This window comes from Panthera onca, chromosome A2 (assembly GCF_046562875.1).
Source record: "Panthera onca isolate mPanOnc1 chromosome A2, mPanOnc1 haplotype 2, whole genome shotgun sequence".
Taxonomy (NCBI): Eukaryota; Metazoa; Chordata; class Mammalia; order Carnivora; family Felidae; genus Panthera; species Panthera onca.
Window position 1 is genome coordinate 81,554,323 of NC_138340.1, and position 24,374 is coordinate 81,578,696.

Below are 24,374 nucleotides of genomic sequence, written 5' to 3' on the forward strand. Positions count from 1 at the left end.
CTCAGTTTCTGGCAGTTAGTCAATAGCCCTTTAAATGTTCCAGCTGATACTGGCTTCAGCCACCGGCTTCTGCTCCTAGTAAGCCCTGATTCTCTGTATTCACCTGTCTTCCCAGTTTTCAGAGTGTGGTTTGCTTTGTGACCGCAATTATCTGACAGATCTAAGAAGAGTTGTTGATTTTCAGTTCACTCACCCTTTTTCTTCTTTTGAGGATAGAAGTGATAAGTTCCAAACTCTCAGGACAGACTGGAAACTGGAAGTCTGGAACATTGCTTCTGGATTCATGGATGCTGGCTGAATCAATAACAACCAAAAGGGATGATAAATGTAAATTAGGCTTGAATCAGACCTTTAGAGTCCAGGAATGAAGTCAGGAACTGGAGAGCTCAGGAGCCAAGAGCAGAAAGCTATTGGCGAGCTGGGCAGGTAGGCAGCCATCAGTGCTGAGCACTGCCCTTGGCGTCGGGAGCTTGCTCTCTTTGAACTCCCTGCAGTGTGCAGCCTGGTGAGCTAGCTGTGCTCATACAGGCAGAGCCTACGGCTGCCCCGAAGTTCAGGTACTTTGGTCGTGTCCATTCATAAAGATTCTTAAGTTTCCTTAGTACAACCCCAGGATTTGCAATCACTGAGTTGGCAAAAACTGAAATGATTAAGTTCAACGTAGATGAATAACTCTATGCCTTCATGTAAGAAAATATTCAAATTGTCTCATTCAGATTTATTTTGTGAAAATCTTGCTCAGTGATTGAACTAAGAACATGTGAACTGGATTTTCTATGCAGTGGACACTGAGGTAATCTGTCAGTTTTTTGAAAACAAAAATCATTCTAAAATTTTTTTTAATAAGTCAAGGCCTAGTCAAATAGGCTTATAAAAAGAAAAATCCAATACCATGTGCTGATTGTTGGCTAATGTTAATTTAGCATGTACTATATGCAAGGCACTGTTCTAAGTATTTCCTGTGTGTTAATTAAGTACCTTATGAAGTAGGTAATACTTTTAATTTGATTTTATAGATAAGGAAATCGAGGTTCAAAGAGGTTAAGAATTTTGCCCAAAGTCATGAAACAAATAAACATATGAGCTAGGGTATAATGTCTAATTCCAAAGTGATAATTCTAGCTATTATACTGTAATAAAGAAATCTCCAGAAGGATTCAGTTGTGGTACTTAAGTCAGCGTGGGAATGCCAGGGAAAGCTTACCCACTGGAAGATCACTTTAAGAAGAAATGTGGAATTTAGACTGAAGGGTAGAGGGGAGAGAGGACAGCTCTCAAGATTTATAGAAAGAATATAAGGTAAGAGGATTTTATTATAGTCCAGGAGAGAGAGAGTGGCAGGCCTACAAGGACAGTAACAGTGAGACTAGAGAGAAGGGAATGGATTGGAGAACATTTAAGTAGTAAAATCCATGGAACTGTTGAGTTTCAGTAGGCTTGGAAGTGAAGACATGGTTACGGATGACATCCGTCCATCTGACTTGGCTGCCTGGGAGATTTATGGTACCCTCATTTTCAAGCTCTTTCCCATAGCTAAGTCATGTAGCCAGTGCGATGAACTACCAAGTCCTATTCAGTATTTTGACGTTTAGTTTTGCACTTTCTCTTCTTTGTGAGTAATTCTGTCTGTGCTTCCTCTCTAAGCTCTCTTTACCCTTATACTCTTAGGACAGAGTCCCCTTTCCCACTCTCTGAATCCATAGGCTTGTAGTGGCTGCAGGCAGGCTAAGGGAGCTCTGTTGGAATATGTTTTTACTCTACTTACAGGTAATTCGAAGGTTGTAGTTGTTCTCTATCTTCTAATAGGGAGAATATGGGTACTATGTAGTTTTGTTTGTTCCCTCTATAGATTTTATGGTTTGGGGAGGAGGAGAAGATTCAGACTTAGATAAATATCACTGTTCTTCAAACCCAAACATGGTCTCCTCTTACCTTTTATTATGTGTGTATATATACATATCTCAAAAGACTCTCTAATAGAGATGGATATCTGTGTTTTAAAGCCCTGCAGCCGGAATGCAGTGGATGTATTTATAACTACATAAGAAGAATAAGAGGCATGTGGTAGTGGTTCAGCCTTATCTACTCTCTAGTGTCTTTTCTGCCTGATTTGTTGCATATATCCTTCTCAAGCAGTTTACTGACATCTCCCAAATGGCACCACTGATGAATTTTAACAACCTAGTTGTAGCCTAGGATAATGTCATATTCTCTGATGATCGCAAAAATACTTGACAACTTTTGTTTATGGGGTATAAGCAGTGGTAGAGATGCTAGAACATCCACTTCTTTCACTGTTCTCTTACAGTCTTTCTTTTTTGAGACCCTTAATCTTGACCTAAGTGCTTGGACACTTGAGATTACGAGTTCCTTTTGTCTTTTAACCTTTAACATCTTTTATCCATTCTCTTGTTACAAACTTTTGATTTTATTTTTTATTTGACCTTTACTTTGTAACTGATTTATCTTGATTTATAAATAGAGATGTAGAGAAGAGGGATCAAGGAATAAGGACTGGGAAGGGTGGCTGCACGGGTGAATCAAGAGCTACTCTATGGCTGGGAGAGCAGCAGACTAAGATCCATTACTATTCAATTGGTTTTCAGCCCAATCCAGGACTGTTCAGCAAGTCAAGGGGTTCTGTAGATGTGAGGCTGCTACAGGCTGAGTCCAAGTGGGGACCGAGGGTTCAGGGTTCTCTGTCCTGTATCCTGCATTACCTGTGCTAGAGAACTGAAACTCTTATAACTGAAGAGCATACATGGATACTCAAGTCAAAAAGGCCTAGGAGTACCTGCAACATTCAGCAACATTTCTGAGTCCTCCTCTCCAAGAATGGCCCATTGACAGTCTCTTCTGGACATTTCTCTATAAATTGTAAGAAGAACTGGGTTCATGTCTTGACCTAACATCCATGTCGGGTTCATTCTTACCTAGGAGCAAGTGGATTATGCTCCAGAGACTCTTTTCTGATCTCAAACTCTTACTTTGAATCACTAAACTTTCTGACTAGTTATAAAATGTTGCTCACGCAAGATTTTCATCAATCATTCTCATCAGTTGAAAGACTCCACCCCCTTGGTGGTTTAGAGGTTTTAGTGGCCTTTGACATGTACTGACTTATAATGCCAAAGATGGATTAGATGTGCTGGTTCCACATAGCAACAATTTTTTAAAAAACCAACATTGATTTCTATTTGGTTTCTAAGATTAAATCATTCAAAAACTGTCAAAGTATGAGATTTCAATAACTCCACCTCTTCTCCAGGGATATAGTTATGTTTATGGGTTGTGAGGGAAGCAACAAACAGAGGATCCTTTTCCAAAATGGCTTTACTCTTTGGCCTTTGATACAGTGGAAGCTCTGAAATCTTCTGTGTGGGGAGATAGGACATTCAGACATCTGGACACTGTCTCTTGGCCATACTGCTCATTAAAATTCTTTGCCTCCTCCAATATTCCAGGTTACTATTAGGAAATAAGTGACTAAACTCTCTGTGATGAAGATCCCAGAAGGTCCCAGGTGTAGAATCATTTTACAGGGTTTGGGGAGAGGAAACTATGGAATTCCTGTGGTAGAATTAAGAGGAAGGTATCTGCTACCTTGTGGAAAAAGCAACTCCAACAAAACCTAGAGCAACTAAGATCTTTGTTACAGAAATCTGTGCTTCATAGATATCCATACCAAGAACTGTCTCCTAGAATCTATAATAGAACAGCATAACCAACACACCTAAGACACTTGGAATTAACAGAGAGTTACAAGGTCCCAGAAGACACTTAGGCATTATTCTCTCTACCTAAGGCTGTGAGCAAAAGAAATAAGCTCAGTATTCTCTGTTGTTCCTCAACCTAGTGTGTTCCCAATTGTGGAGGCAATTCAATAGAATTAGAAATTTGCAAGACTTCAAAGGATGTGGGATTTGACAGCTTGTTGTTTTCCCACAGTCTGTAAGGTTCCAAGGGATACTGGAGTCATGGGTACCATGTTTCTTTGGCTGATAAATAGCCGAAACTGAGAATACCCAACACCAATCCTGGCTTCTTGCCCTCTCCCACTGGGGAGAACTATTTTTGGACAAGTGAAGCAGATAGACTTGCTAAATGAAAGCACACATCTGTTATTTTCATGTTGAGCATCCACAGAGAAGAACTATAAGAGAATATGTCAAAAGGAAGATAATCCTTTGGAGGACTCTCCCAACATGTAAGCTGTCCCTGGAACATGAGTTTATCCTGTGTAAGATGAAACTTGCCAAAAGTTAAATAAGAACTGTCAGATTGTATGAAGGTAAAAAAAAAGGGGGGGGCACAAAAAATAAACATCAAAATTCCACTTTCCCACAAGAGTATGAGTTTATGCTTCTTTTGCTTCTTAAATATAAGTGGCCAATCTGTGTTTGATCTTTCTGTCATGTAGCGTGCCTAGGTCTTGCTTACTAAGCCTCACCTGACATGAACTGAGTACCTGTGGCATATTTCACAGAAGCTATGATTTTTCCACATTATGACTTCTAATTGTCCTCTCTCTTAGCTTCCAGTTAAATTTAGCACATGATATTTCCTCATCTGAAAGCCTTCAACATATGGAAGATAGTGAGGATGTTCTCTCAGGGGTCTTAAATGGCAGACAATATTGTTCTAAGACCTCTCTGGTTCCACTGCTGAGAGGCAAAAACCAAGATTTGTAAAGGGTGCTATGTCTGTCAAGTACTTTTGGAGTACATTATCTTCCAATAAGCCTGTGAGATAGGTTAATGGTTGTTTCCATTTGCTTATAGATGAGACAACTTGAGGTTAAGTAACTTTCTGAAGATCACAAACCCAACTTCAGGCCCCTTAAGTTTTCTGCTTAACCAGTAACCTCCCTTGATTACATCATCTCTTAGTTCATTACCCCCCCAAATGGGAGATCAAAGCAGCATCGATGGCTCATGAACTCATTATTTCCTAGAGATCTTTAAATGGAAGCGGTCACAGGAGGACAGTATGACTTAGCCCTCGGAGTGAAAGTTCTGAGTTGCCATTTTCTTGGAAAGAATGAGAAAGAGAATAAGTGGAGTGGCTGGCTGTGTAAACAGAAACCTATCAATTCTTTCAGGCTGATTAGTATAGCTTAGATAATTTCCATGCCCTTCTTATCCCAAAGAAACCCCTGGGGAAGTGCCAGGTAACTGGGCCACTGGGCACCCATTTAATTTTACTTATCTTAGAAAAATGGAAAAAGTGTAGGTTATCTTACAGGCCACAAGAGAAATGCCTGATTGACCTTTGAGTAGCCCAATCCGGGCTTATTTTTATTTTGGAGATAGAGTCTAAAACCTGAAACTGTTCTGGAAATTTCTCCCCACAAATTCTAATTCAAGGGTATTTTTTTTGTTATGCTTTTCCAGGTCTTCTTTCCGATATACATTCTCTTTGAGTGCTTACCCTTTCTGTTGTTTAATTTCCCCACATTTGATCTCTTTTTATGACTACTATTTACCGACTGCTTACTACGTGCCAGCTACTGTTCAGTTGCTGTATTCATATTAACTCACTTAATCCTCCCTACAAATCCATGAAGTAGGTGTCATATTAAGGTACCATGTTATTCTCCTGTTGCAGATGAGATCACTGAGGAATTGAGAGGTAGGGTAATTTATCCAGAGACACAAACTTCTAAGTGGCAGGATATGAACTTAGGCTGGTGGACCCCAGACTCTGTGCTCTTAGCCACCTTCAGAACTTCAATTATTAAATAGGGTGTGGGGAAGGACTGGACTTAGTGTCCTAAGAGCAATCTATGGGAGCTCATTTTCCTTACTCCTGTGCTAAGCAGCATTTTCCATTCCCTTCGGACACTCTCTCATCTTGAACCTCTTTTGCATGCTAGATGTTGGGGCTGCAAGAGTTAAATTAGACATGGATTCTGCTCTCAAGAAGCTGCAGTCAGTGCAGGAGATAAATTATGTAAATAGCTATAATACAAGTAGAAAGTGAGAAAGACAAAAAAGTTAAAAGCTATAGGGATTTGGAAGAGGCATTTCTTCCAGAGGAACGAACTGGGGAAAAGTTTGTGGAGTTAGCCACATTTGAGCTGGCTTGAACTACAGCTTATCTCCCAAATCACCATATAATTAGGTAACAAATTGCATCATGAAAGCATCTTCGGAAACGCCTGTTTTGGGTTTTGGCCTTTGCCCTTTAAGAATCCCCTCCATATTTACTAAGCATACTAAGAAGTATGCTGAGCCTTGCTCAGCCTGGTTTCCCTGGCAGGGAGAGTGGGAATACAGGAGAGGCATTTTGCTAGTAGTGAGGCGTTGGGCTCTGTAGAATTTAGTTCTGGTGGCAATGCCCAGATTTCCCAGCTCAGTGTGCCCTGGCCACAGCTACATCCATCTGCTCTAATGCCTAGTGAAAGCAAGTCTATGTTTGGTAGGATATAGGAGGCCCAACAAACTGAAGTTTTGAATTCAGTTTATAACTTAAAATTGTAGACGTTGTACTTTAGCCTTTGAAGCAGCCAAAAATAGTCTTCATTACAGAAAATGGTTTTTGACATTACAAGATTTTCCCAAGATTTTTAATTGGGAAAAAGAAAAAATGAAGCAAATAGTCCAAAAATGGGTATGCACCACGAGGGGGAGCTTTTTTGAGACTGAGAGCTGCCACCTGTTGAGGTGGCTTAAGTCAGGATTTTGGCAGAAGCACATTATTGTGACAATCAATAAGTGTTAGTGGAACTCAGTCTCCTCTACATACCCAGTTTAGGAATGTAGTCAATAAGCCTTCCCACACTATGACTCAGCTGCGAAGATAGACAGAAGAAATGATTTAAAGACATTTGGAAGTTTTCTTCAAGATTGTTAACCCACAGCAAAACTGGTTGATGTGTGGGATGGGAGCCAAACTTGATAACTTTTGTATTTTCTCCCCATTTTCACTGTAAAATATTTCATCTTAGAAGAAGCTTAGTCTGACATTTTCTAAGAAAAGAAAAGCAACAGCATTGATAAATATATATGAATCTGTATCACTGGAGCCAGAAAAGCATAAAATAATCTTATCGGTAGGGGAGAAATGGAATTTCATGAGTGGTTATGTTGAAACATGCCTGCAGACTTAACTTACTTATGACTTATATGTGTCTTAAGGAAAATGTGAATTACAAAGAGAGGAGAGGGTCTGACTGACTTCTCAGATCTGCACTGACTTATGCCAAGCATAAAGCCTGAGACCGGTCTTTATGCCTCAGATTTTCCATGGATGAAAATGCTACCATGAGTGTATCATAGACCTTCTAATATGTTTTTATGTTATTCTTTAATTTTAAAACCTCTGAGAAAGTTCAACTTCAAAGACTATTAGAGTTGTTTTTTTTTTAAGACCTAAAGCAGAACTGATTCAAGCAGTGCAAGGCATTGACAGATATTACTGAAAGGGTTTTCAGACACTAAGTGCCTTGAATCTCCCTTCAAATTTTGTTTCATCTTTTAATAAATTATTCTTAGTTTAAATATTCCTTCCCGCCTTAAATTTTCTATGGTTCCCTGAACTCTGTCCATTTTCTAAGAAGAAAACAATGTTACCCTACTCCTTGTGACATAAGAATTCCTGTATCATTAAAACAGAATTCTTTATATTCTCGAAGATGCTTATAAAGGATGGATCAACCAACTAGTATTTATTGAGAACCTACTGCATCCTAAATATGATGCTTGTGAAAGAGGGTATAAAAAGCTAGCAGAATTCCACACAATACCTCTGAGAGTCTTACTGCATTCTCATTGAAAAAGCTGTTGAATCTCCAAGCTGAGATTTAAGACCAATCATTCCAGTCCTTCAAAGTCAGATTCCCCTTGCACCACCACTGGGCATTCTCTCTATGCTTGATTATCTCCAATGACAGGGACCTCACTATCTCATGACAAGCTGCCCCTTCCAATTTTTGTCATCACTTAGTTGCTAAAGAAGACTGATCTCCATACGAAGCTAGCCACAATACAGGAGTAAATCAAATACTGTTAACTGCTGAATCAATTGAAGAAGACAAATTTTGCATGAGGTCAGAGGAAAAAGGAATCACTGTTGGCTATTCTGGTCAGGAAAAGATCATGATTGAGGGTTAAATCACCAATATCTTTTAGTACTATTTTTTACTTCCTATGCTAAACTGCCTCTCATGGAAATTTTGCCTCTTTTATAACTTGCTAAAGAAAATAGTGGGCTGACTAGTTCTTTCCAGTCTTCCTTAGGGCTAAAATGATGGGGGGCGCCTGGGTGGCGCAGTCGGTTAAGCGTCCGACTTCAGCCAGGTCACGATCTCGCGGTCCGTGAGTTCGAGCCCTGCGTCAGGCTCTGGGCTGATGGCTCGGAGCCTGGAGCCTGTTTCCGATTCTGTGTCTCCCTCTCTCTCTCTGCCCCTCCCCCGTTCATGCTCTGTCTCTCTCTGTCCCAAAAATAAATAAAAAAACGTTGAAAAAAAAAATTTTTAATGATGGGAAACTGGCATAGTCAAGTGGGAGGGAGACCCACTGGTTGTCTTACCTCTGGAGTCATCCTGATGGCATCAAGTGATCCAACAGCCCAGGTCCTTCCCTCAGTTCTGAAAGGAAAATGACATGTAGTCCAATGGACATCCATCTTTACATACAAATAAGCAATGCCTTATTAGTAAGCCACTAGTTACTAAAATCTAATATTAATGTAAACTATCATTTACTGAAGTCTTTGATTTAGTACTTTAAGAATTTGAGCTGTTTTCCAATAAGGAAAAACCTCTAAAGTGACTGAGCACATGTTGATAATTTCTAATTTTTATAATTTGGGGGAGGGACTTTTGTTAAGTACAATATCTGGAATTGGTCATGGTTTCTAATTCCTATCCATCTTAGTATATTTTTACAACTGCAATTTTACTTTTGTGGATCATTTTGTTTTTGTATAACTGCTTTGTTGTAAACTTTTTCCTCATGGATTCTTCTTATCACTCAGTTCTTGTCTTTATTTAACTGAAAAGTGGGAATGAAAATTAATAACTACTAAGGTAAAGGGAAGAATTTCCAATGATTTCCAGGATTTTTCTAGCCCTAGAAATTTCAGATGAACATTTTGGTATCTCAGAACAATGCTAGAGGGTGGATGTTATTTTCCCTGATTTAAAAAAGAAGAAACTAAGGCTCAGAAAGATGGAGTTGCTAAGGTCTGCCTGATTCCAAAGACCGTGGTCTTCCCACTACATTACCCCACAGTGTCTGCCATCTAATTCTCCCCCCTAGATTCTTTTCCTCCACTCATTTGGCTGAATATAACTTTAATAATTACTAACCATATGGGTAAAATCTCAGCACTAATGTCAGGAATACCAAATTCCGCTAACAGGAATTTGTATACTACTAAGCGGTTAGGCTGGTGTGTGAATATCTTTTGTTTAAAAAAAAAATGGATGTAATAGCTTTTTCTTCTTTTTTTTTTTTCAACAAGATGTAACACATCTATACTTCAGGGACTGAAATGCATACTAAGCAAGCTGCTGTGGGTAAGATGGCTCTAGATGAATAAAGACTAAGAGAAAAAAAAGAAAAAAAAATCTTTGACTTTGAAATTTCTTGCAGGCGTTCTGCAAAGGCTCACTGATCTTAGAACACTTGGATGTCTCTTATTGCTCCCAGCTGTCAAATGAGATTATTAAAGCACTGGCCATTTATTGTGTTTCCCTCACATCTCTCAGCATTGCTGGCTGTCCAAAGGTAAGTGCAGGAGTCAGAGCTCAGATGTGTCCAGTTGAAACACAGACAAGGAACCCAGGCAGGGTAGCAGTCAGGGGTCAGTGTCATCATAGAATTTGTTTTCTTTGCTATGCCTGAGGTATTCATTACATTTTTTTTTCTCTTTCCTCAACTGGGAAATGGCTTTATGATTTCATTTGTGTTAAAGTAGAATTTTCAAAAAGTTAAAAACAATTCCCATTCAAATATAAAAACGTGTCAAGATTTATGAATTCATTAATGAGAGGACCAGCAAAATGGTAAAACCAGTCCATACAGCATTTGATCAAACTGGATATTTATAGGAACTGAAGAAAAAGAATGTTGGAATATGATTTTTAGGTTAGATCCAAAGTTGGTTAATGTCCTATAAGGTAATAAATCCATAACCTTGGATTTATAGTTTCTACCAGAAAGAAATAATTTTCATCTCCCCTGGGCAAAAATATAACAAGTTATAACATGTAACTTCATCGACTTTAGGCCCTAATCGGTACTAATTAATATGCCAAACAAAGACATAATTCCTTATAGAATTCCTCTGGTGAGCCTGTTAAAGATGTTCCAGTATGACACTGAAAATACATGTAATCATCTTCATTCTTATTTCTAGTGTTTGATAATTTTTTTGACATCTGTTTATAAAAGAAATATGCACTTATTGTAAAATCTCTGGACTACATATAAAAACAAAAAGGAGAAAGTAAAAATCTGTTGTCATACCACCATCCAGACATAACCAGTATTGGCATTTTATACTTATCTTCTAGAACTGTTTCTATGTACACAGAGATTAGAAATAGTTATAGAAGGTTTGTTTTTGTCTTTTTTTTTTTTTTTAAGAATAGAATCATACTTTCCAAAAGACATTGTAGCCTACTTTCTTTTTCTTAATACACTATGGACATATTTCCATGTCAAGAAATAGAGATCTCTGATTCTGGATTAATACGGTAGATTGAATATACACATATAATTTTGTTCCCTCTTAAAACCTTATAGACCTACAGAAGAACTGTTGGTAGGGAAAACAGAAGAGATAAGATCAAGAAAGTTTTGGAAGCTTGAAACCAGATCAACCAATAGAATTTAGCAGACAGAGGCAGTTTTGAATCCTAAGCCAGCAACAGAGAAAACTGTGGGGGAAAAGATTGATTTATACCATGATCTTCAAACTTGGTGGCACTGTTTACCTTTGGAACTGGGTGGAGAGGGTAGCTAAAATAAGGAAGACTGGGTTAAGAGCTCTTGAGAAGTAGACAGATCCTAGATCTCCTCCTCTACCTCACGCCTCTGGGCAACTGCCCTTCTCTACCTTCACCAAAAGACTGGATACTTATTTCCTAAATTTCCCAGATTTCTCAACCCTGACATTATTGATATTTTGGATGAGATAATTCTTTTGTAGGGGGGGGGGTTATTCTGTACACGACCCTGTAGAATGTTTAACAGCATTCTTTTTTTTTAATATGAAATTTATTGTGAAATTGGTTTCCATCCAACACCCAGTGCTCGTCCCAAAAGGTGCCCTCCTCAATACCCATCACCCACCCTCCCCTCCCTCCCACCCCCCATCAACCCTCAGTTTGTTCTCAGTTTTTAAGAGTCTCTTATGCTTTGGCTCTCTCAACAGCATTCTTATTCTCTACCCACTATATGCCAGTAGCACCAGGTCCCCCCCACCCCCTTATTGTGACAATAAAAAATGTCTCCAGATAATGCCAAATGTCCTCTGGGGGGCAAAATTGCTCTATTATTTGTTCTACCGATAGTAAAATAGCGGCTTGCTGGGCTGGGAGATACCATGCAAATTCAGAGTTTGAGTACAACAGTGAAAACAGGAATTCAGTGACTGAATGCCAAATGCAGAGACACTCAACAGCTATTCCAACATAGCATCCAGAATGTGGCTGCCAGACCTTTCCCTCCAGGCAGGAGACTGAAAGCCTGTTTTCTGGAGACTCTGACTAGCACAAGATGAAAGACAGAAAAATATTGACATTTGGAGGTTTACCAACTAATAATCCATAGAACCATTGAAGCTTTAGGTAGAGAAGGCCCAGATCATGCACTCAACCCTTCAATCAGTGTGTAGCCCTTCTGCTATTAATTAATAGCAGACGGCCAAGGATTACCAGACATAATAGAAAAGCCTCTAAAGTGGAAGATAAAGACCAAAACAAATTAATAGGAAAAACTTGGGGGAAACAAAATATGCAGAGGGAAGAAAACTAAAAAGTCTTTTTAAAAAATCCTCAGAAACTATATGACCATTAACAACCTGTTGTCTTCTGTTGTGCACACTGATGGGCTTCTTTTTAGTAAAGTACCACCCGAAATCTCAAGATATCCTGCATTCTAGCTCGTCTAAAAAGTCAGCTTCTATGTGGTTAGTGGATTAACTGAAGGATGCTAGAAACTCCTAATTCCTCCATAGTTAACTGTGCTGTAGTAAGGAGGAGAAGGCAGTGGGGGGAAAGATGTGGTAAATCATGACAAAATTAATTTAGAAAGTTCACAACAAAATTCTTGTTTAATAATGTACTTGTTTAGACCTAGAGAAACCAAATGCCTTATTGGTCAGCATCATCTGGCTCTAGAAGTGGGTCAAGGAACTAAGCATACTTAGCCACACTGACCATGGACCCTCTGCAGTGTTCTTGTTTTCATTGCACACAGACACGTGGACACATGGGCAACACATGGCTCACTGTGAACTGCCCTGGCCACAAAGCAGATGCAGATGGGGGCTGGGCCTCTTAGTGGCTCTATTAATTAGAGGGGAAAGTAGGAGAATAAGAGAAGTAAAGACTCTGGTGAGAATAGGAATTGGGCAGAGGATTTTTTGTTTGTTTGTTTTGTTTTTGCTTTTTGGTAAGGAGAAGCTGAGGGAATTTCTTCTATACACTGTGCAGTGAATACTGTCTTGCAGCCTAGAAACTAAGGAGGATGTTACACAAATAAGATATTATAAAACAAATCACCCTATATCAAAGATCTAGCGTGAAAAAAAGGAAAGGGAGTAAATTATTCTAGAACCTCAATGTAAGAGAGAAGGGTTTAGCTTTACTACCACTGTGAGTCAAATAAGTATCTTCATTCAGAAGATGTGGTGACCATAATTTGGGCCAATAGGAATACTCCTCATTGAGAAATCATAAAGCTATGGTCCAGTCTAATATATTCTACCTACATTGGTTTTTTAAACTAAATTCAATTAATTTTTAAATTCCAGTATAGTTGACATACAGTGTTATATTTCCACCTACATTGCTTTTGATGAGCTATAAAACACATTAGTGTCTGGCTCATCATCCTAGACTAGGTTTCTCAAAAGCCCATGGGTCAATCTTGCATGGTCACTTATCCATCTCCTGGAAGGCCAGCTTTTTCTTGCAACCAGCCAACCTCCAAGGTTGGTAAGCAGTACTGTGACCCCACCCTTCCCAGTGCTAAAATGGGAATAATAGAATCTCTGCTCAGTAGGACTGAGATCAGGACTGGGAGCTAAGAATTTACCCAGTCACCTCCACCTCTAGTTCCCAGCCCTATAAGTCCCAACAACATCTGTTCAGTCATTAAACATCTTGAATTTCTGATCTACAGGAAATGTCAGGCTCCTTTTTCACTCCTTCAGAATCAATAAAACGTAGTGCTCTGAGCTCTACCTGTCCTGGACTTTTCTATCACCTCATTGTCTTGCCTATAATTCTGAGGGCTTTTTTCCCCCCCAATGACATCAGATCCTCAGAGACCAAGATAGTATGGCAGGAATGTATGGAGGTATTTTTGTGAGAATCAGGCACAATGTTAAACCTTGGTCCTGAACGTGTTCTGAAAACAGGTCATGCTTAGACAATGACAACATCTATTTTCCAAACTTGGAAAGTGTACATTTCAAACTGAAGAGTTTTCTACATAATTTCCTCAACTTTATATTAAGAACAAGAGCCAAGCCTCATGGCATGTTTTTTAGAATGTTCAAACATTTAAAATAAGAAATTAAATCCAGTTGGAAAAAAAATTCCTTTGAGGAAAGTAATCTCACTGATTTTACAGCAAGTCTTAGTACAGCTATGAATTCAAAAGCTAGACCTTGAGTAAATAAAATAATCTAAGAATGAGAGTTGAATTATCTCTGTATAACATCTGGACAAACTCTCAAGATATTGGAACCCTCAGCAGAATTTCTCAGAGTCAGATTCATGCAGTGTCTGTGGCTTCTGCTCTTTCTTCCCCTGCCTACAAACATCTGTTTCATCTACTTGTCCCCTTCCAGAACCATTTTACTCTACACACAAACCATCAGAGATGTCCAGATCCCTTCTCATGGCAATTTGACCTTGTCTGTGGTTTAACTTCAGGGAATATATATATTTTATAGCTTTGCAACATATTATATTATTAAACTTAGTTTTCTAAATTGATGATGCCTTAGAGTGGATTTCAAGTTTAAAGCCAAATTCCATTACTGTGGCATTTCATAAATTGTTCATATTGTGTGATGGGTATTACTAAGGAAATTTTGATGAAATTACCCATCCAAAATAGAGAACTCTAATATGAAAGTTATAACAGCAAGATCACAAAGTCTATTGCTGCTACCTGAAACATAATTTTAGTGTTCTGGAAATAGTTAAATCACTAACGTGTGTTATAGGCCCATCATGTGACAAGCTGGGAAGGGTTGTGATTCTGTTTGTTATGGACTCAATTTTTGTCTCCCTCCCTCCTGCCCCCTACATTCATATGTTGAAACCCTCATTCTCAGTGTGACAGCATTAGGAAGTAAGGCTTTGGGGAACTAATTAGGCTTAGACTGAGGTCATGAGTGTGGAGCCACCATGATGCAACTACTGTCTTTATAAGAATGGGAAGAAATTAGAGCTGTCTCTCTGCCTTGTGAAGATACAGCATGAAAGTAACCATCTGCAAACCAGGAAGAGGGTCCTCACCAGACCCTCAATCTGTGGGCAATCTCATCTTAGACTTCTCAGACTCCATAACTGTGAGAAACAAATGTCTGTTGTTTAAATTACCCAGTCTGTGGTATTTTGTTACAGCAGCCCAAACTGACTAGTTCACTGTTCCTCCCTGGGATGGAGTTCATGGGAATAATCAGTACTTCACTTTGGCTGTGTGTTCAGATTACTGACTCAGCGATGGAGATGTTATCGGCAAAATGCCATTACCTGCACATTTTGGATATTTCTGGTTGCGTCCTGCTTACTGACCAAATGCTCGAGGACCTTCAGATAGGCTGCAAACAACTCCGGATTCTTAAGATGCAATACTGCAGGCTTATTTCCATGTAAGTATGAACCTGAAACATGAAAAGCTTTGAGAACTACTTTCTGAGAAAACAGAATACATGACTATGGCATTCGTAATACATAGTGGCTCTCAGAGTTACAAAGTTTCATTTTAGTTTTTGCCTAATTGAAGCCAACATTTTGAGTTGAACCAGGGGAAGCTCTCTTCTAAAACTGTCTTTGTAGTTTCGTATCCCTTTCCCACTGGCCCTTCTACTTCAAGGACTTCTCCTTCCTTGACCATGCAGGTATTCAAAGCCTTAACTCTGCTCTTATAGAACTGTCACTATTCTTTCTTTACTCATCTCTCAAAATACTTCCAGTCAGTCAGTCTCCCCTAGGGGTTAAAAATAATTAGATTAAACCAGTTCACAATTAAGTATAAATTACTAACAGTTAACCCTAAGCCACATATCTCTCAAAGCTATTTGCCTGATGGTTGTTACTCATTTAGGGATTTCCCTTAGGAGCGAGGTCAGAGTAAAGCATTCTGGCTTGACTGCTACAGCCCAAGTGCTGGTTCCCTCAATCTGCAAAATGTTTCCACTGAAATAAAAGTTGGGGAAATGAGCAATATACACAGGTAGAAGTTCTCAGGTGTCTATCCCGTGAGTTTTTTTTTTAATTTTTGTTTTTAAGGTTTATTCATTTTTTCAGAGACAGAGAGACAGAGCATGAGTGGGAGAGGGGCAGAGAGAGAGAGGGAGACACAGAATCCGAAACAGGCTCTAGGCTTCCAGCTGTCAGCACAGAGCCCAACGCGGGGCCCAAACTCACGGATGGTGAGATCATGACCTGAGCTGAAGTCGGACGCTTAACCGACTGAGCCACCCAGGTGCCCTATCCCATGAGTTTTTAAATATAAAGCAGTTATTTGCTACATTGTGTAGTTGTTTTCCTATTGACTGAGAGTAAAAATGTGCAAGTAGTTTTAACTGACCTGATGAAGTTACCTGTAAAGTCTTCAAAATGAAAATTCTTGACCAAATCTTGAAGGTCTGGTTCTTTTCTGCAGGCTGGAAAAGTGAATACTAAGAATTAATATTATCAATTATCTAAACACATATATTTCGCAGAGGAACTTGCTTAATTAAGTAGCCCTGGCATGAGCAGAACCATGAGATCTGGTCACTTGAAGCCTGAGGAAGACAATAGTTCCTGATCCAAGGCTGTGTATGTTAAATTAAAATGAAAAAAAAAAAAAAAAAAAGGACACAAAAATTATTACTTGTAAAATAGGCATTGCCACTGGGACCAGTGGGCCCACAGGGAGGAAGGCAGCCAACTGAAGTGGGGTCAGAAATAAAGAAGCAGATCTTTGAAAATTTTTGAAGAGGAGTGGAGACCCAACCCTCCCTAATAAGTCTGGAGATGACTGATATGGGTATGATTAACTTCATTGAAAGAGGCTATCATGAAATACGGTCCTAGGAGTCCCTGTCAGCCTTGTCATATCATTAAACAGTGAACTTTGGGTAGATGGCAATGAATGAATAACATATTACACAAAGGAGTCTGGCTTCTAATCTTTTGATTACATTTTGATAATCACTAGTTTGGGGAAATAATATCACTGAACTTCTAATAAGTGGGATTTTAAGTAAGAATGAATGGAGACTTTCTGGCACAGGTCTCTCTGAACCTAATTATGGTATGGATGTTAAAGTGTGATAAATAATGGTGTTTGGTTAAGGAGACCCAAGATATCTAGTAATATCCTAATGTTGCCTGTGATGGGCCCACTCTCCTCTTGCAAGGTGACTAGGTAAAAAAAATATGTGAAGAAAACCAAACAAGGCAAAGTAAGATTTTACTAGTAGCTAGGCGTAACCACTAAAACTCAATGCGAAACTCTAATTAACTAGTTGGATCTATGAAAAATTCCTTTACCTAAGCTAGGACAGTGAAGGCATCTTTTATTTTCTACCACCAAGACTGGCTGTCCCTACCAACAAGAAGCAGAGAGATGGTCCTAATGCTTAGAAGGGAACTGGCTTGTCTGTCCATCTCATCGTCTAAAAAGGCCAAACTACTTCAGTCTCCCTCATAGCCCCACCCCTGCTAAGCTCCAGCAGGAAAGAGGCCTAGAATGCTCTGATTCTATCTTTGTCTAGCAATAAAGAAGGGCAGTCCCCACAGCAGAATGGTTTGGAGAGTCCCAGCATTTGGACTAGTAAGGCTCCAAGAGTGCTTGTCTTGACTCCCAACTTCTAGGACAGGGTACTGTTTTTTAGCCAAGGAGCTCCCAAGATACCTGGTCCTGAAAACTTTGATTAGAGAAGTGGTAAGGCCTGGACACTTGCAGCTGTTTGGAGTCAGCTCTGAGGACTTTAAAGCAGCTTCCTTCTCCGCTCAAATCCTTGGTGGAATTGGAAATGCTACACAAAATATGTGGCCCCTTCAAGACTCAAGTTCATGATGTTGTTTAATCCTTTGCTTATCTATGTTCACTCTGAAAAAGCATAGTTGTTTGCTCTTACCAGGGCTAATGTGGCTCCCTCAACTGCAGTGGCTATTTTGTCTGGGTGAAATGGAACATTTGGTAGTTGAAATAGAAGAAATTGTTCATACTTGGGAAGACGTTCAGTGACTTTGAATCACAAAGTGTTGAACTTCCACACATTTGATTCCATTTGAACATGAAAATATTGTATGATATGGCTCTTAAAATCCAATTACTGCCATCAGAAGAAACAAATCACCCCATACTCAATGGAATCTAAAACTATTGCACAAGCTTTGCAAATCAAAGACGTCTGTCCCACTGAACTGGGGGAGTAGCAAACTCTTGGTCAATGAGAAAATTAGCTACAGCTCTTTTGCAAGAGAGCTTCCAGCATAAGATATGCTATCATTCTACTAACCCCAGAGCCTGAAGGGATCCCAAGAAGTGGTTCCAGAGCATCATGCTGAGATACAATCTAGGCTCCTTTAACTCAAGGAGAAATAAGTAGCAACTATGATCATAAACATGAAAAGAATATCTAGTTGTTTATATTTGAAACAATTGTGTACAACCAACATTTCAACGTATGGCCCTTTGTGGGAAAAACAAGAAAGGCAATACAAAGGAAGAAAAGCATAGTGGGAGAGAGGGAACAAGACCCAAACAATGGTCTCCACAACCTGATAGGGTTTGAACCACAAAGAGGTAAAAGAAACATTAAGTCTATACTTAGCAAAGAATAAAAGGACCTTTCTGACATTTTTGTGTCTGGAGTCTAAAACTTTCAACTCTAAAGAGATGAGTAGAGTCTTAGTGGCCTGGAGAGCCCAAACAGCAATAACAGAGATTTCTCGAAGGCCTCTGTAGCAGTTGCTGGCAGCATGGATTATTACACAGGCACCCTGAGAGATCTCTGTTGCTAGGAAATAAAACCTTTATCAGAGTTCTCTTCCCCAGCTCATGGAAAAATCTTTGGGGAAAGACCTTTGTGATCGGGAGCTGTATTAGTATGAAAAAATATATTGCTTAATAATTATTTTTTGCCATGTATTGTGTTAATCCTATTTTATGTTGACTCTCTCATCTAATCCTCATAAATACCCCATTACTATAAAAATGAATAAGGAAATTGGTTTAAACAGTGTAAATAAGACCCAAGGTCAAACAAATAAAAGGCAGAGCTATACTTTGTACCTAAGCATTACTATGTTGCTCTTTTGCCTTTAGCGATTCTCAAGCTTTTTTTCAAAGTTCAGACATTCAAGGGACTTGATCACTAAGGGGAGACATGTGTCCTATTGTACCCAATCTACTCACTGATGCATAAATTAGAGAGGCTGCTGATTACCAGCATTCTTTGTGTTGTCTCCAACATTCCCCCCCTTTTTTGCCTACTCAAGAAACTAGAAGGAAATGTGCGTGAGGGCAAGCAATATTTTTATAAGAATAACCTTGAATCCCCTATAATATATAAAAACCAAAAATCACCTACAAACTTCAGTACCTTATTATTATTAAACATCTAATGTTTCACAACTGTTTGTGGCATATCATTTTGAAAATCATATCCTAAATTAAAAAAAAATTTCTTTAATGTTTATTTTTGAGCAAGTGACAGAGTGCAAGCAGGGGAGGGGCAGAGAGAGAAGGAGACACAGAATCCAAAGCAGGCTCTAGGCTTTGAGCTGTTAGCACAGAGCTGGACATGGGACTCGAGCCCACAAACCACAAGATCATGACCTGAGCCAAAGTTGGACATTTAACTGACTAAGCCATCCAGGTGCCCCTGAAAATCATGTTCTATATTGATCCAGAGAAACCTGTTTCACCAGGTTAAATGAGTAATGATGACTACCACTGCGGCATACTGGATTCAGTTCCCAAATCATCTCCTACAATGTCCAAGGACCTGGGACTCACTTAGGTCCAGCCAGAGTGGAAGGTAGTCAAAGGATTCCATATGTACTCTAAGAAATTTAGAGTACACAGTAATTCCTAACTATACATTTTCTTTTCAATATTTCCTAGCTCCCATATATTGACCATACCAGATACCAAACTATTTTAAGAGAGAGAGAGAGAGAGAGAAAGAGAGAGACAGAGACAGAGTGAGTTCTTTTTGGCAGGAATATTCAGTTTCTAGATTTTCAAGTTCCCTGATACTTTTCAAAAGTGCGTGTGTGCAAACACACAGTAACACAGGATGTGTAAAAAGAGTTCAGAGATATTTGCTGCCAGTCAGCATGCTGGTCTGTTCTCTTGGCCAGGTCCTCAGCCTTACGAGTCAGTCCATAGGAGGATGCCAAAGGTCTAAGTAAGGTGGTGAGGATAGCTAGTTCATGGGCTAAAGATTTTGTAAAAAAATTTTTTTTAGTGTTTATTTATTTTTTGAGAGAGAGAGAGAGAGACAGAGTGTGAGCAGGGGAGGAGTGGAGAGAGAGAGGGAGACACAGAATCTGAAGCAGGCTCCAGGCTCCGAGCTGTCAGCACAGAGCCCAACAAGGGGCTTGAACTCACAAGCTGTGAGATCATGCCCTGAGCTGAAGTCAGATGCTCAACTGACTGAACCACCCAGGCTCCCCAATGCGCTAAGGATTTTCTAAAGAGTGGAGAGGACGTGGCTTTCAGAATAGTCTATACTGGCATTCAAATCCTAATAATAATCCCAGATTTGTTCCAGGTCAAATTCAGATTTTCAGTTTTTCCCTAGGACTACTCTTGCTGTGAAAGCATACATGCTTTAAGATAGGCCCTAGAAACACTCTAGACCACAGAAAGCCTTAACCTCCTGACATTTGAGACTAGGGGAAGAAGGGAAGGGAAGGAGGGTTTGAGACCTGATCCTTTGTTCCTCTCTGGTCTGTGAGCATCACCTCCAAAGATCAGGGGACCCTTGGATGTTTAAGTCTCAGTGCAGCTGACTACAGGTAGAACAAAGAGCGTTGCTTACCACTAAGAGCTAAGGTAAGGGTGGCCGGGAGCCAAGAAATAAGGGGTTGGCACTTCTAACCCTTATGTTGTTCAAGGGTCAACTGTATTTCAACAAGGGAGGACATTTTTCATAAGAACTTTATCTCCCGTGTTTCAGAAAAGGAAGGAAGATCCCTCCCTGCCCCAGCAACAAAGCTCTGACCACTACTTGTAACCAATGAGAAACTGCCACAACCTCAAACTCTTGTTCTTTTCCAATAAACTTTTGTTGAAAACAGCCCTCCCCAATTTCCGCCTGAAACCTAATAAAAGCTGACCTTCCCTTTGTCTTTTTGGACTTGGCTATGGTTTACCATAGCGTGCTTGTCCCGAATTGCAATTCCTCTGCTATACCCAAATAAGCTGGTTTTTTTTTTTATCTTAAATAAAATTGCTCTTTAAAATCCTTAAAGTTAACAGCTTAAGGTAAAATTGGGCACTTCCCTCATAGCTAGTGCTCAATATGCAGCTCATTTTGATCTTGTCCCATCACATTGCATTTAATGAGTACTCTTCCCTATGCATTCCCTACTTTTTTTTGTCTATACTGAGGATTCAGTATCCCCAGCTTTCTTGTTATTTTCTCAAACTCCCATTATTTGCCCTAATTATCATCTAATTCACTGTGGCTTGTAGCTGACTAAGGAACTGTATGACCCAATATTTATATGTTACCAAGTTTAGCGTTAAGAGTATTTATCCTCTTACCAGTTATCTAGAACTCTCAGAAATTATTGCTCTTCTGAGGCCAAAGGTTACATATACTTTGGTCAATTACTTACAAATCTTTTACTCCCCAAACTCATCCTTTTCCTAAAGGTCAAGACCATTGTTGCCTATAGTTGTAGTTGCCTTATCATCAGTAGCATTGAATCATTATCAACAACTGTTAACTACAGTATGTATGTCCAGAACAATGCAGTTTGGCAGGCAGAGGGCAAGTGGGTGTTGGAAATAGCAACCTAAGAATGCTTCAAACCTGCAGAAGATAAGAGACCTAAAGGGCTTCCTTGCTGGGATAAACTGCTGAAAGTGTCTTGTTTTGGCTGTCCTTTAAGATACAAAGAAATGGAATACACCCTTAAATAACTTAATACCTTATTAAACAAAAGGAAAACAATAAAGTTTATAATTATAAACAATTAATGCCATGAATTTATGTATTGGAAAGAAATTAATTCTATGATCAACTATTTATTTATTTATTTTTAATATAATTTATTGTCAAATTGGCTTACATATAGCACCCAGTGCTCATCCCAACAAGTGCCCTCCTCAAAGCCCATCACCCATTTTCCCCTCTATGATCAACTTTTTATAGAAGTTCAGAGGAGGAAGAGATTGGGTTTGGGTCTTTACAAGAGGTTGGATTGGTTTGAAGATTTGAAAGATGCATCAAGTTTAAATGGGCAGAGATGGGGTGAAGGGTAAGTAACAGTGAAGCTCTGTTGCCTAGGGTACTGCTTTACATTTGAAACTGATGGTGCCAATAATTTATGCTTCAGATTCCCTTAACATTTGGGATTATGCTACAGTAAGTACTTAAGGGAAAACAATCTCATGGAAAACACCTTCATAGACATGTCAATCTCAACTCCACAGAATTGGAAAGGGAGAATAATCTTTAGAAGAAAGTGGGGACAGCTAAAGATAGAACACTATTATTACTGCATAATGAAGTCCTACTTATATAAAGATTATATAAGAAGTTTCAAATGTAGGACCACACTTAAAAAAAATTAAAACATCAACAGAATGCAAAACTTCATCTTTGATCATAAAGTTATCATTTTCAAATTTGAGAATAAGTATTTCTCTAAAGAGAAGACACTTGTTTGCCAAGTTTTAGTCCATAGGATTGTTGGCTCAGAAGCAGAAATTAGTATAACTTGCTTTTACTCACACTTGTTCTTTTAAACTTGTGTGGTTTGTTTTTAGTTGTTTTTTTTTTTTGCTTTTAGTATTTTGTTTTGTTTTGTTTTTTGTTTAGTTTTGTTTTATGTGAGTGCAAATATAGAAACCAAAAAGGAATGTGGTAAGAGATGTGAGTGCAAATATAGAAACCAAAAGTAATGTAGTAAGAGATGGAATTAGCAATGCTTTGGTTGTCTCCCTGTTGAGTTTCGTTATAATTATTTTAAGACATCTAAAATTTGGTTCAAATGAAACAGCATTTTAAACAACTGAGGTATCTCAGCCTTTTACCAATGTCATTGTCCTGCCTGAACTCCTATAGCCACTGAGCACAAATTTAACTCAAAGCATATGGGTAATACCAGCTTCTTTATGTTTCAAGACTTGCAAGTAATAACTCAATGTAATATTTGGCAATAGTGGGAAAAGTATCCCCTTCATGGGCAACTATCATTACTCATTTCTGATCCTACAAAAGTTGCCAATTACTCAATTTTTTTAAAGCACTGGTCTCATTGTTCTACCCTCAAAAAGACATGTTTTCAAGTTAGATTTATTTATTTTTCTGATGCTGTAATATTATGATTTATGAGAAACATATTTTGGTCATTTAGATACCAATATATATTTGGTCTTCCTTCATGGTTCCTGGCTCACAGCTCCCAAAACCCTTGGAATTTCCTGGGTAATAAGGGCAATGGGAACATCTTTTGTCATAATATTTGGTCTCACCCTCAGTTCCTGAAATTAGTTCAGAGACATAAAGATGAAAATAGGTGTCATGTTATTGATAACAAACTCTTTTCCACCACAACTGGGTTTGTGTTAATGAGGTGACTTTTGGAAAGCAGCTTAGGATGGAAGCTGGTTGCTAGGGGAACGAACCAACAACGAGCATGGGGGTGCAAATTTCAGACCCATCCCCTGATTTCTTGGGGAGGGAGAGAGGATGGAGATTAAATCAGTCATCAATGGCCAATGATTTCATCAAGCATGACTACATAATGAAGTCTCCATAAAATCCTAAAAGGGTTTGGAGAGTTTCTGGGTCAGTGAATGTGTGTAGATTTGGGGAGTGTGCACCTGGAGAGGACATGGAAGCTCCTCACCCTTTCTCCACACCATGTCCTATATATCTCTTCCATATGGCTACTCCTGAGTTATACCCTTTTATAATAAACCAGTGATCCAGTAACCAACATGGTTCTCTGAGTTCTGTGAGCAACTTTAGCAAATTAATCCAATCCAAGAAAGGGTTATGTTGGAACTCCTGATCTATAGCTGGTCAGTCAGAAGCCCAGATGACAACCTGGACTTGCAACTGGGATCTAAAGTGGAGGGCAGTCTAGTGAGACTGAGCCTTGAACCTGTGGAATCTGATGCTATCTCTGGGTAGACAGTGTCAGAACTGGTTGCATTGTAGGGCACCCAGCTGCTGTCTAAGAATTGCTTGGTGGTGGGGGTGCCTGGGTGGCTCAGTCGGTTAAGCGTCCAACTTTGGCTCAGGTCATGATCTCTTGGTTTGTGAGTTCAAGCCCCAGGTTGGGCCCTGTGCTGACAGCTCAGAGCCTGGAGCCTGCTTTGGATTCTGTGTCTCCCCAACTCTCGGCCCCTCCCATGCTCACTCTCTCTCTCTCTCTCTCTCTCAAAAACAAATAAATGTAAAAAAAAAAAAAAAAAGAAAGAAAAGAAAAGAATTGCTTGGTGGTGGAAACCCACACTCACCCAATTTAAAATTGGGGTCCAGAACAACCTTTAGATGCCTTCTTTGCTTTCTTCCTTATTTCTTCCTAAGAAAGGCAGAAATGGTATTTTTAATCATTTTGGTCGCTGACACCTTTTGAGAGTTTGATGAGTCACAAACCCTCTCCTCAGAAAAATGTATATTAGACACAAAACTGCATGAATTTTCAGGGAATTCATGGACCTCCCTGAAGTTCACCCACATATCCAACAGGGATCTGGGGACTCTGGGTTATG

At 39.2% G+C, this 24,374-nt stretch overlaps 1 protein-coding gene and 1 long non-coding RNA gene across 3 annotated transcripts in view; one reads left to right on the forward strand and one right to left on the reverse strand.

Annotated features, from left to right (window-relative positions):
* Positions 1-24,185, reverse strand: LOC144615642 (uncharacterized). Its single transcript, XR_013554011.1, has 5 exons — positions 24,120-24,185; positions 16,005-16,080; positions 14,945-15,075; positions 8,533-8,590; positions 1-294 (listed from the first exon to the last, which is right to left on the reverse strand). It is a non-coding gene; the product is annotated as an uncharacterized LOC144615642 (long non-coding RNA).
* FBXL13 (F-box and leucine rich repeat protein 13) overlaps positions 1-24,374 on the forward strand; it is a 210,341-nt gene that overhangs the window by 185,272 nt on the left and 695 nt on the right. For both annotated transcript variants that reach the window (XM_078442538.2, XM_078442539.2), the window contains 2 exons: positions 9,600-9,734; positions 14,900-15,063. In XM_078442538.2, the coding sequence (XP_078298664.2) occupies positions 9,600-9,734; positions 14,900-15,063 (299 nt within the window). The remainder of the gene's footprint in view (positions 1-9,599; positions 9,735-14,899; positions 15,064-24,374) is intronic.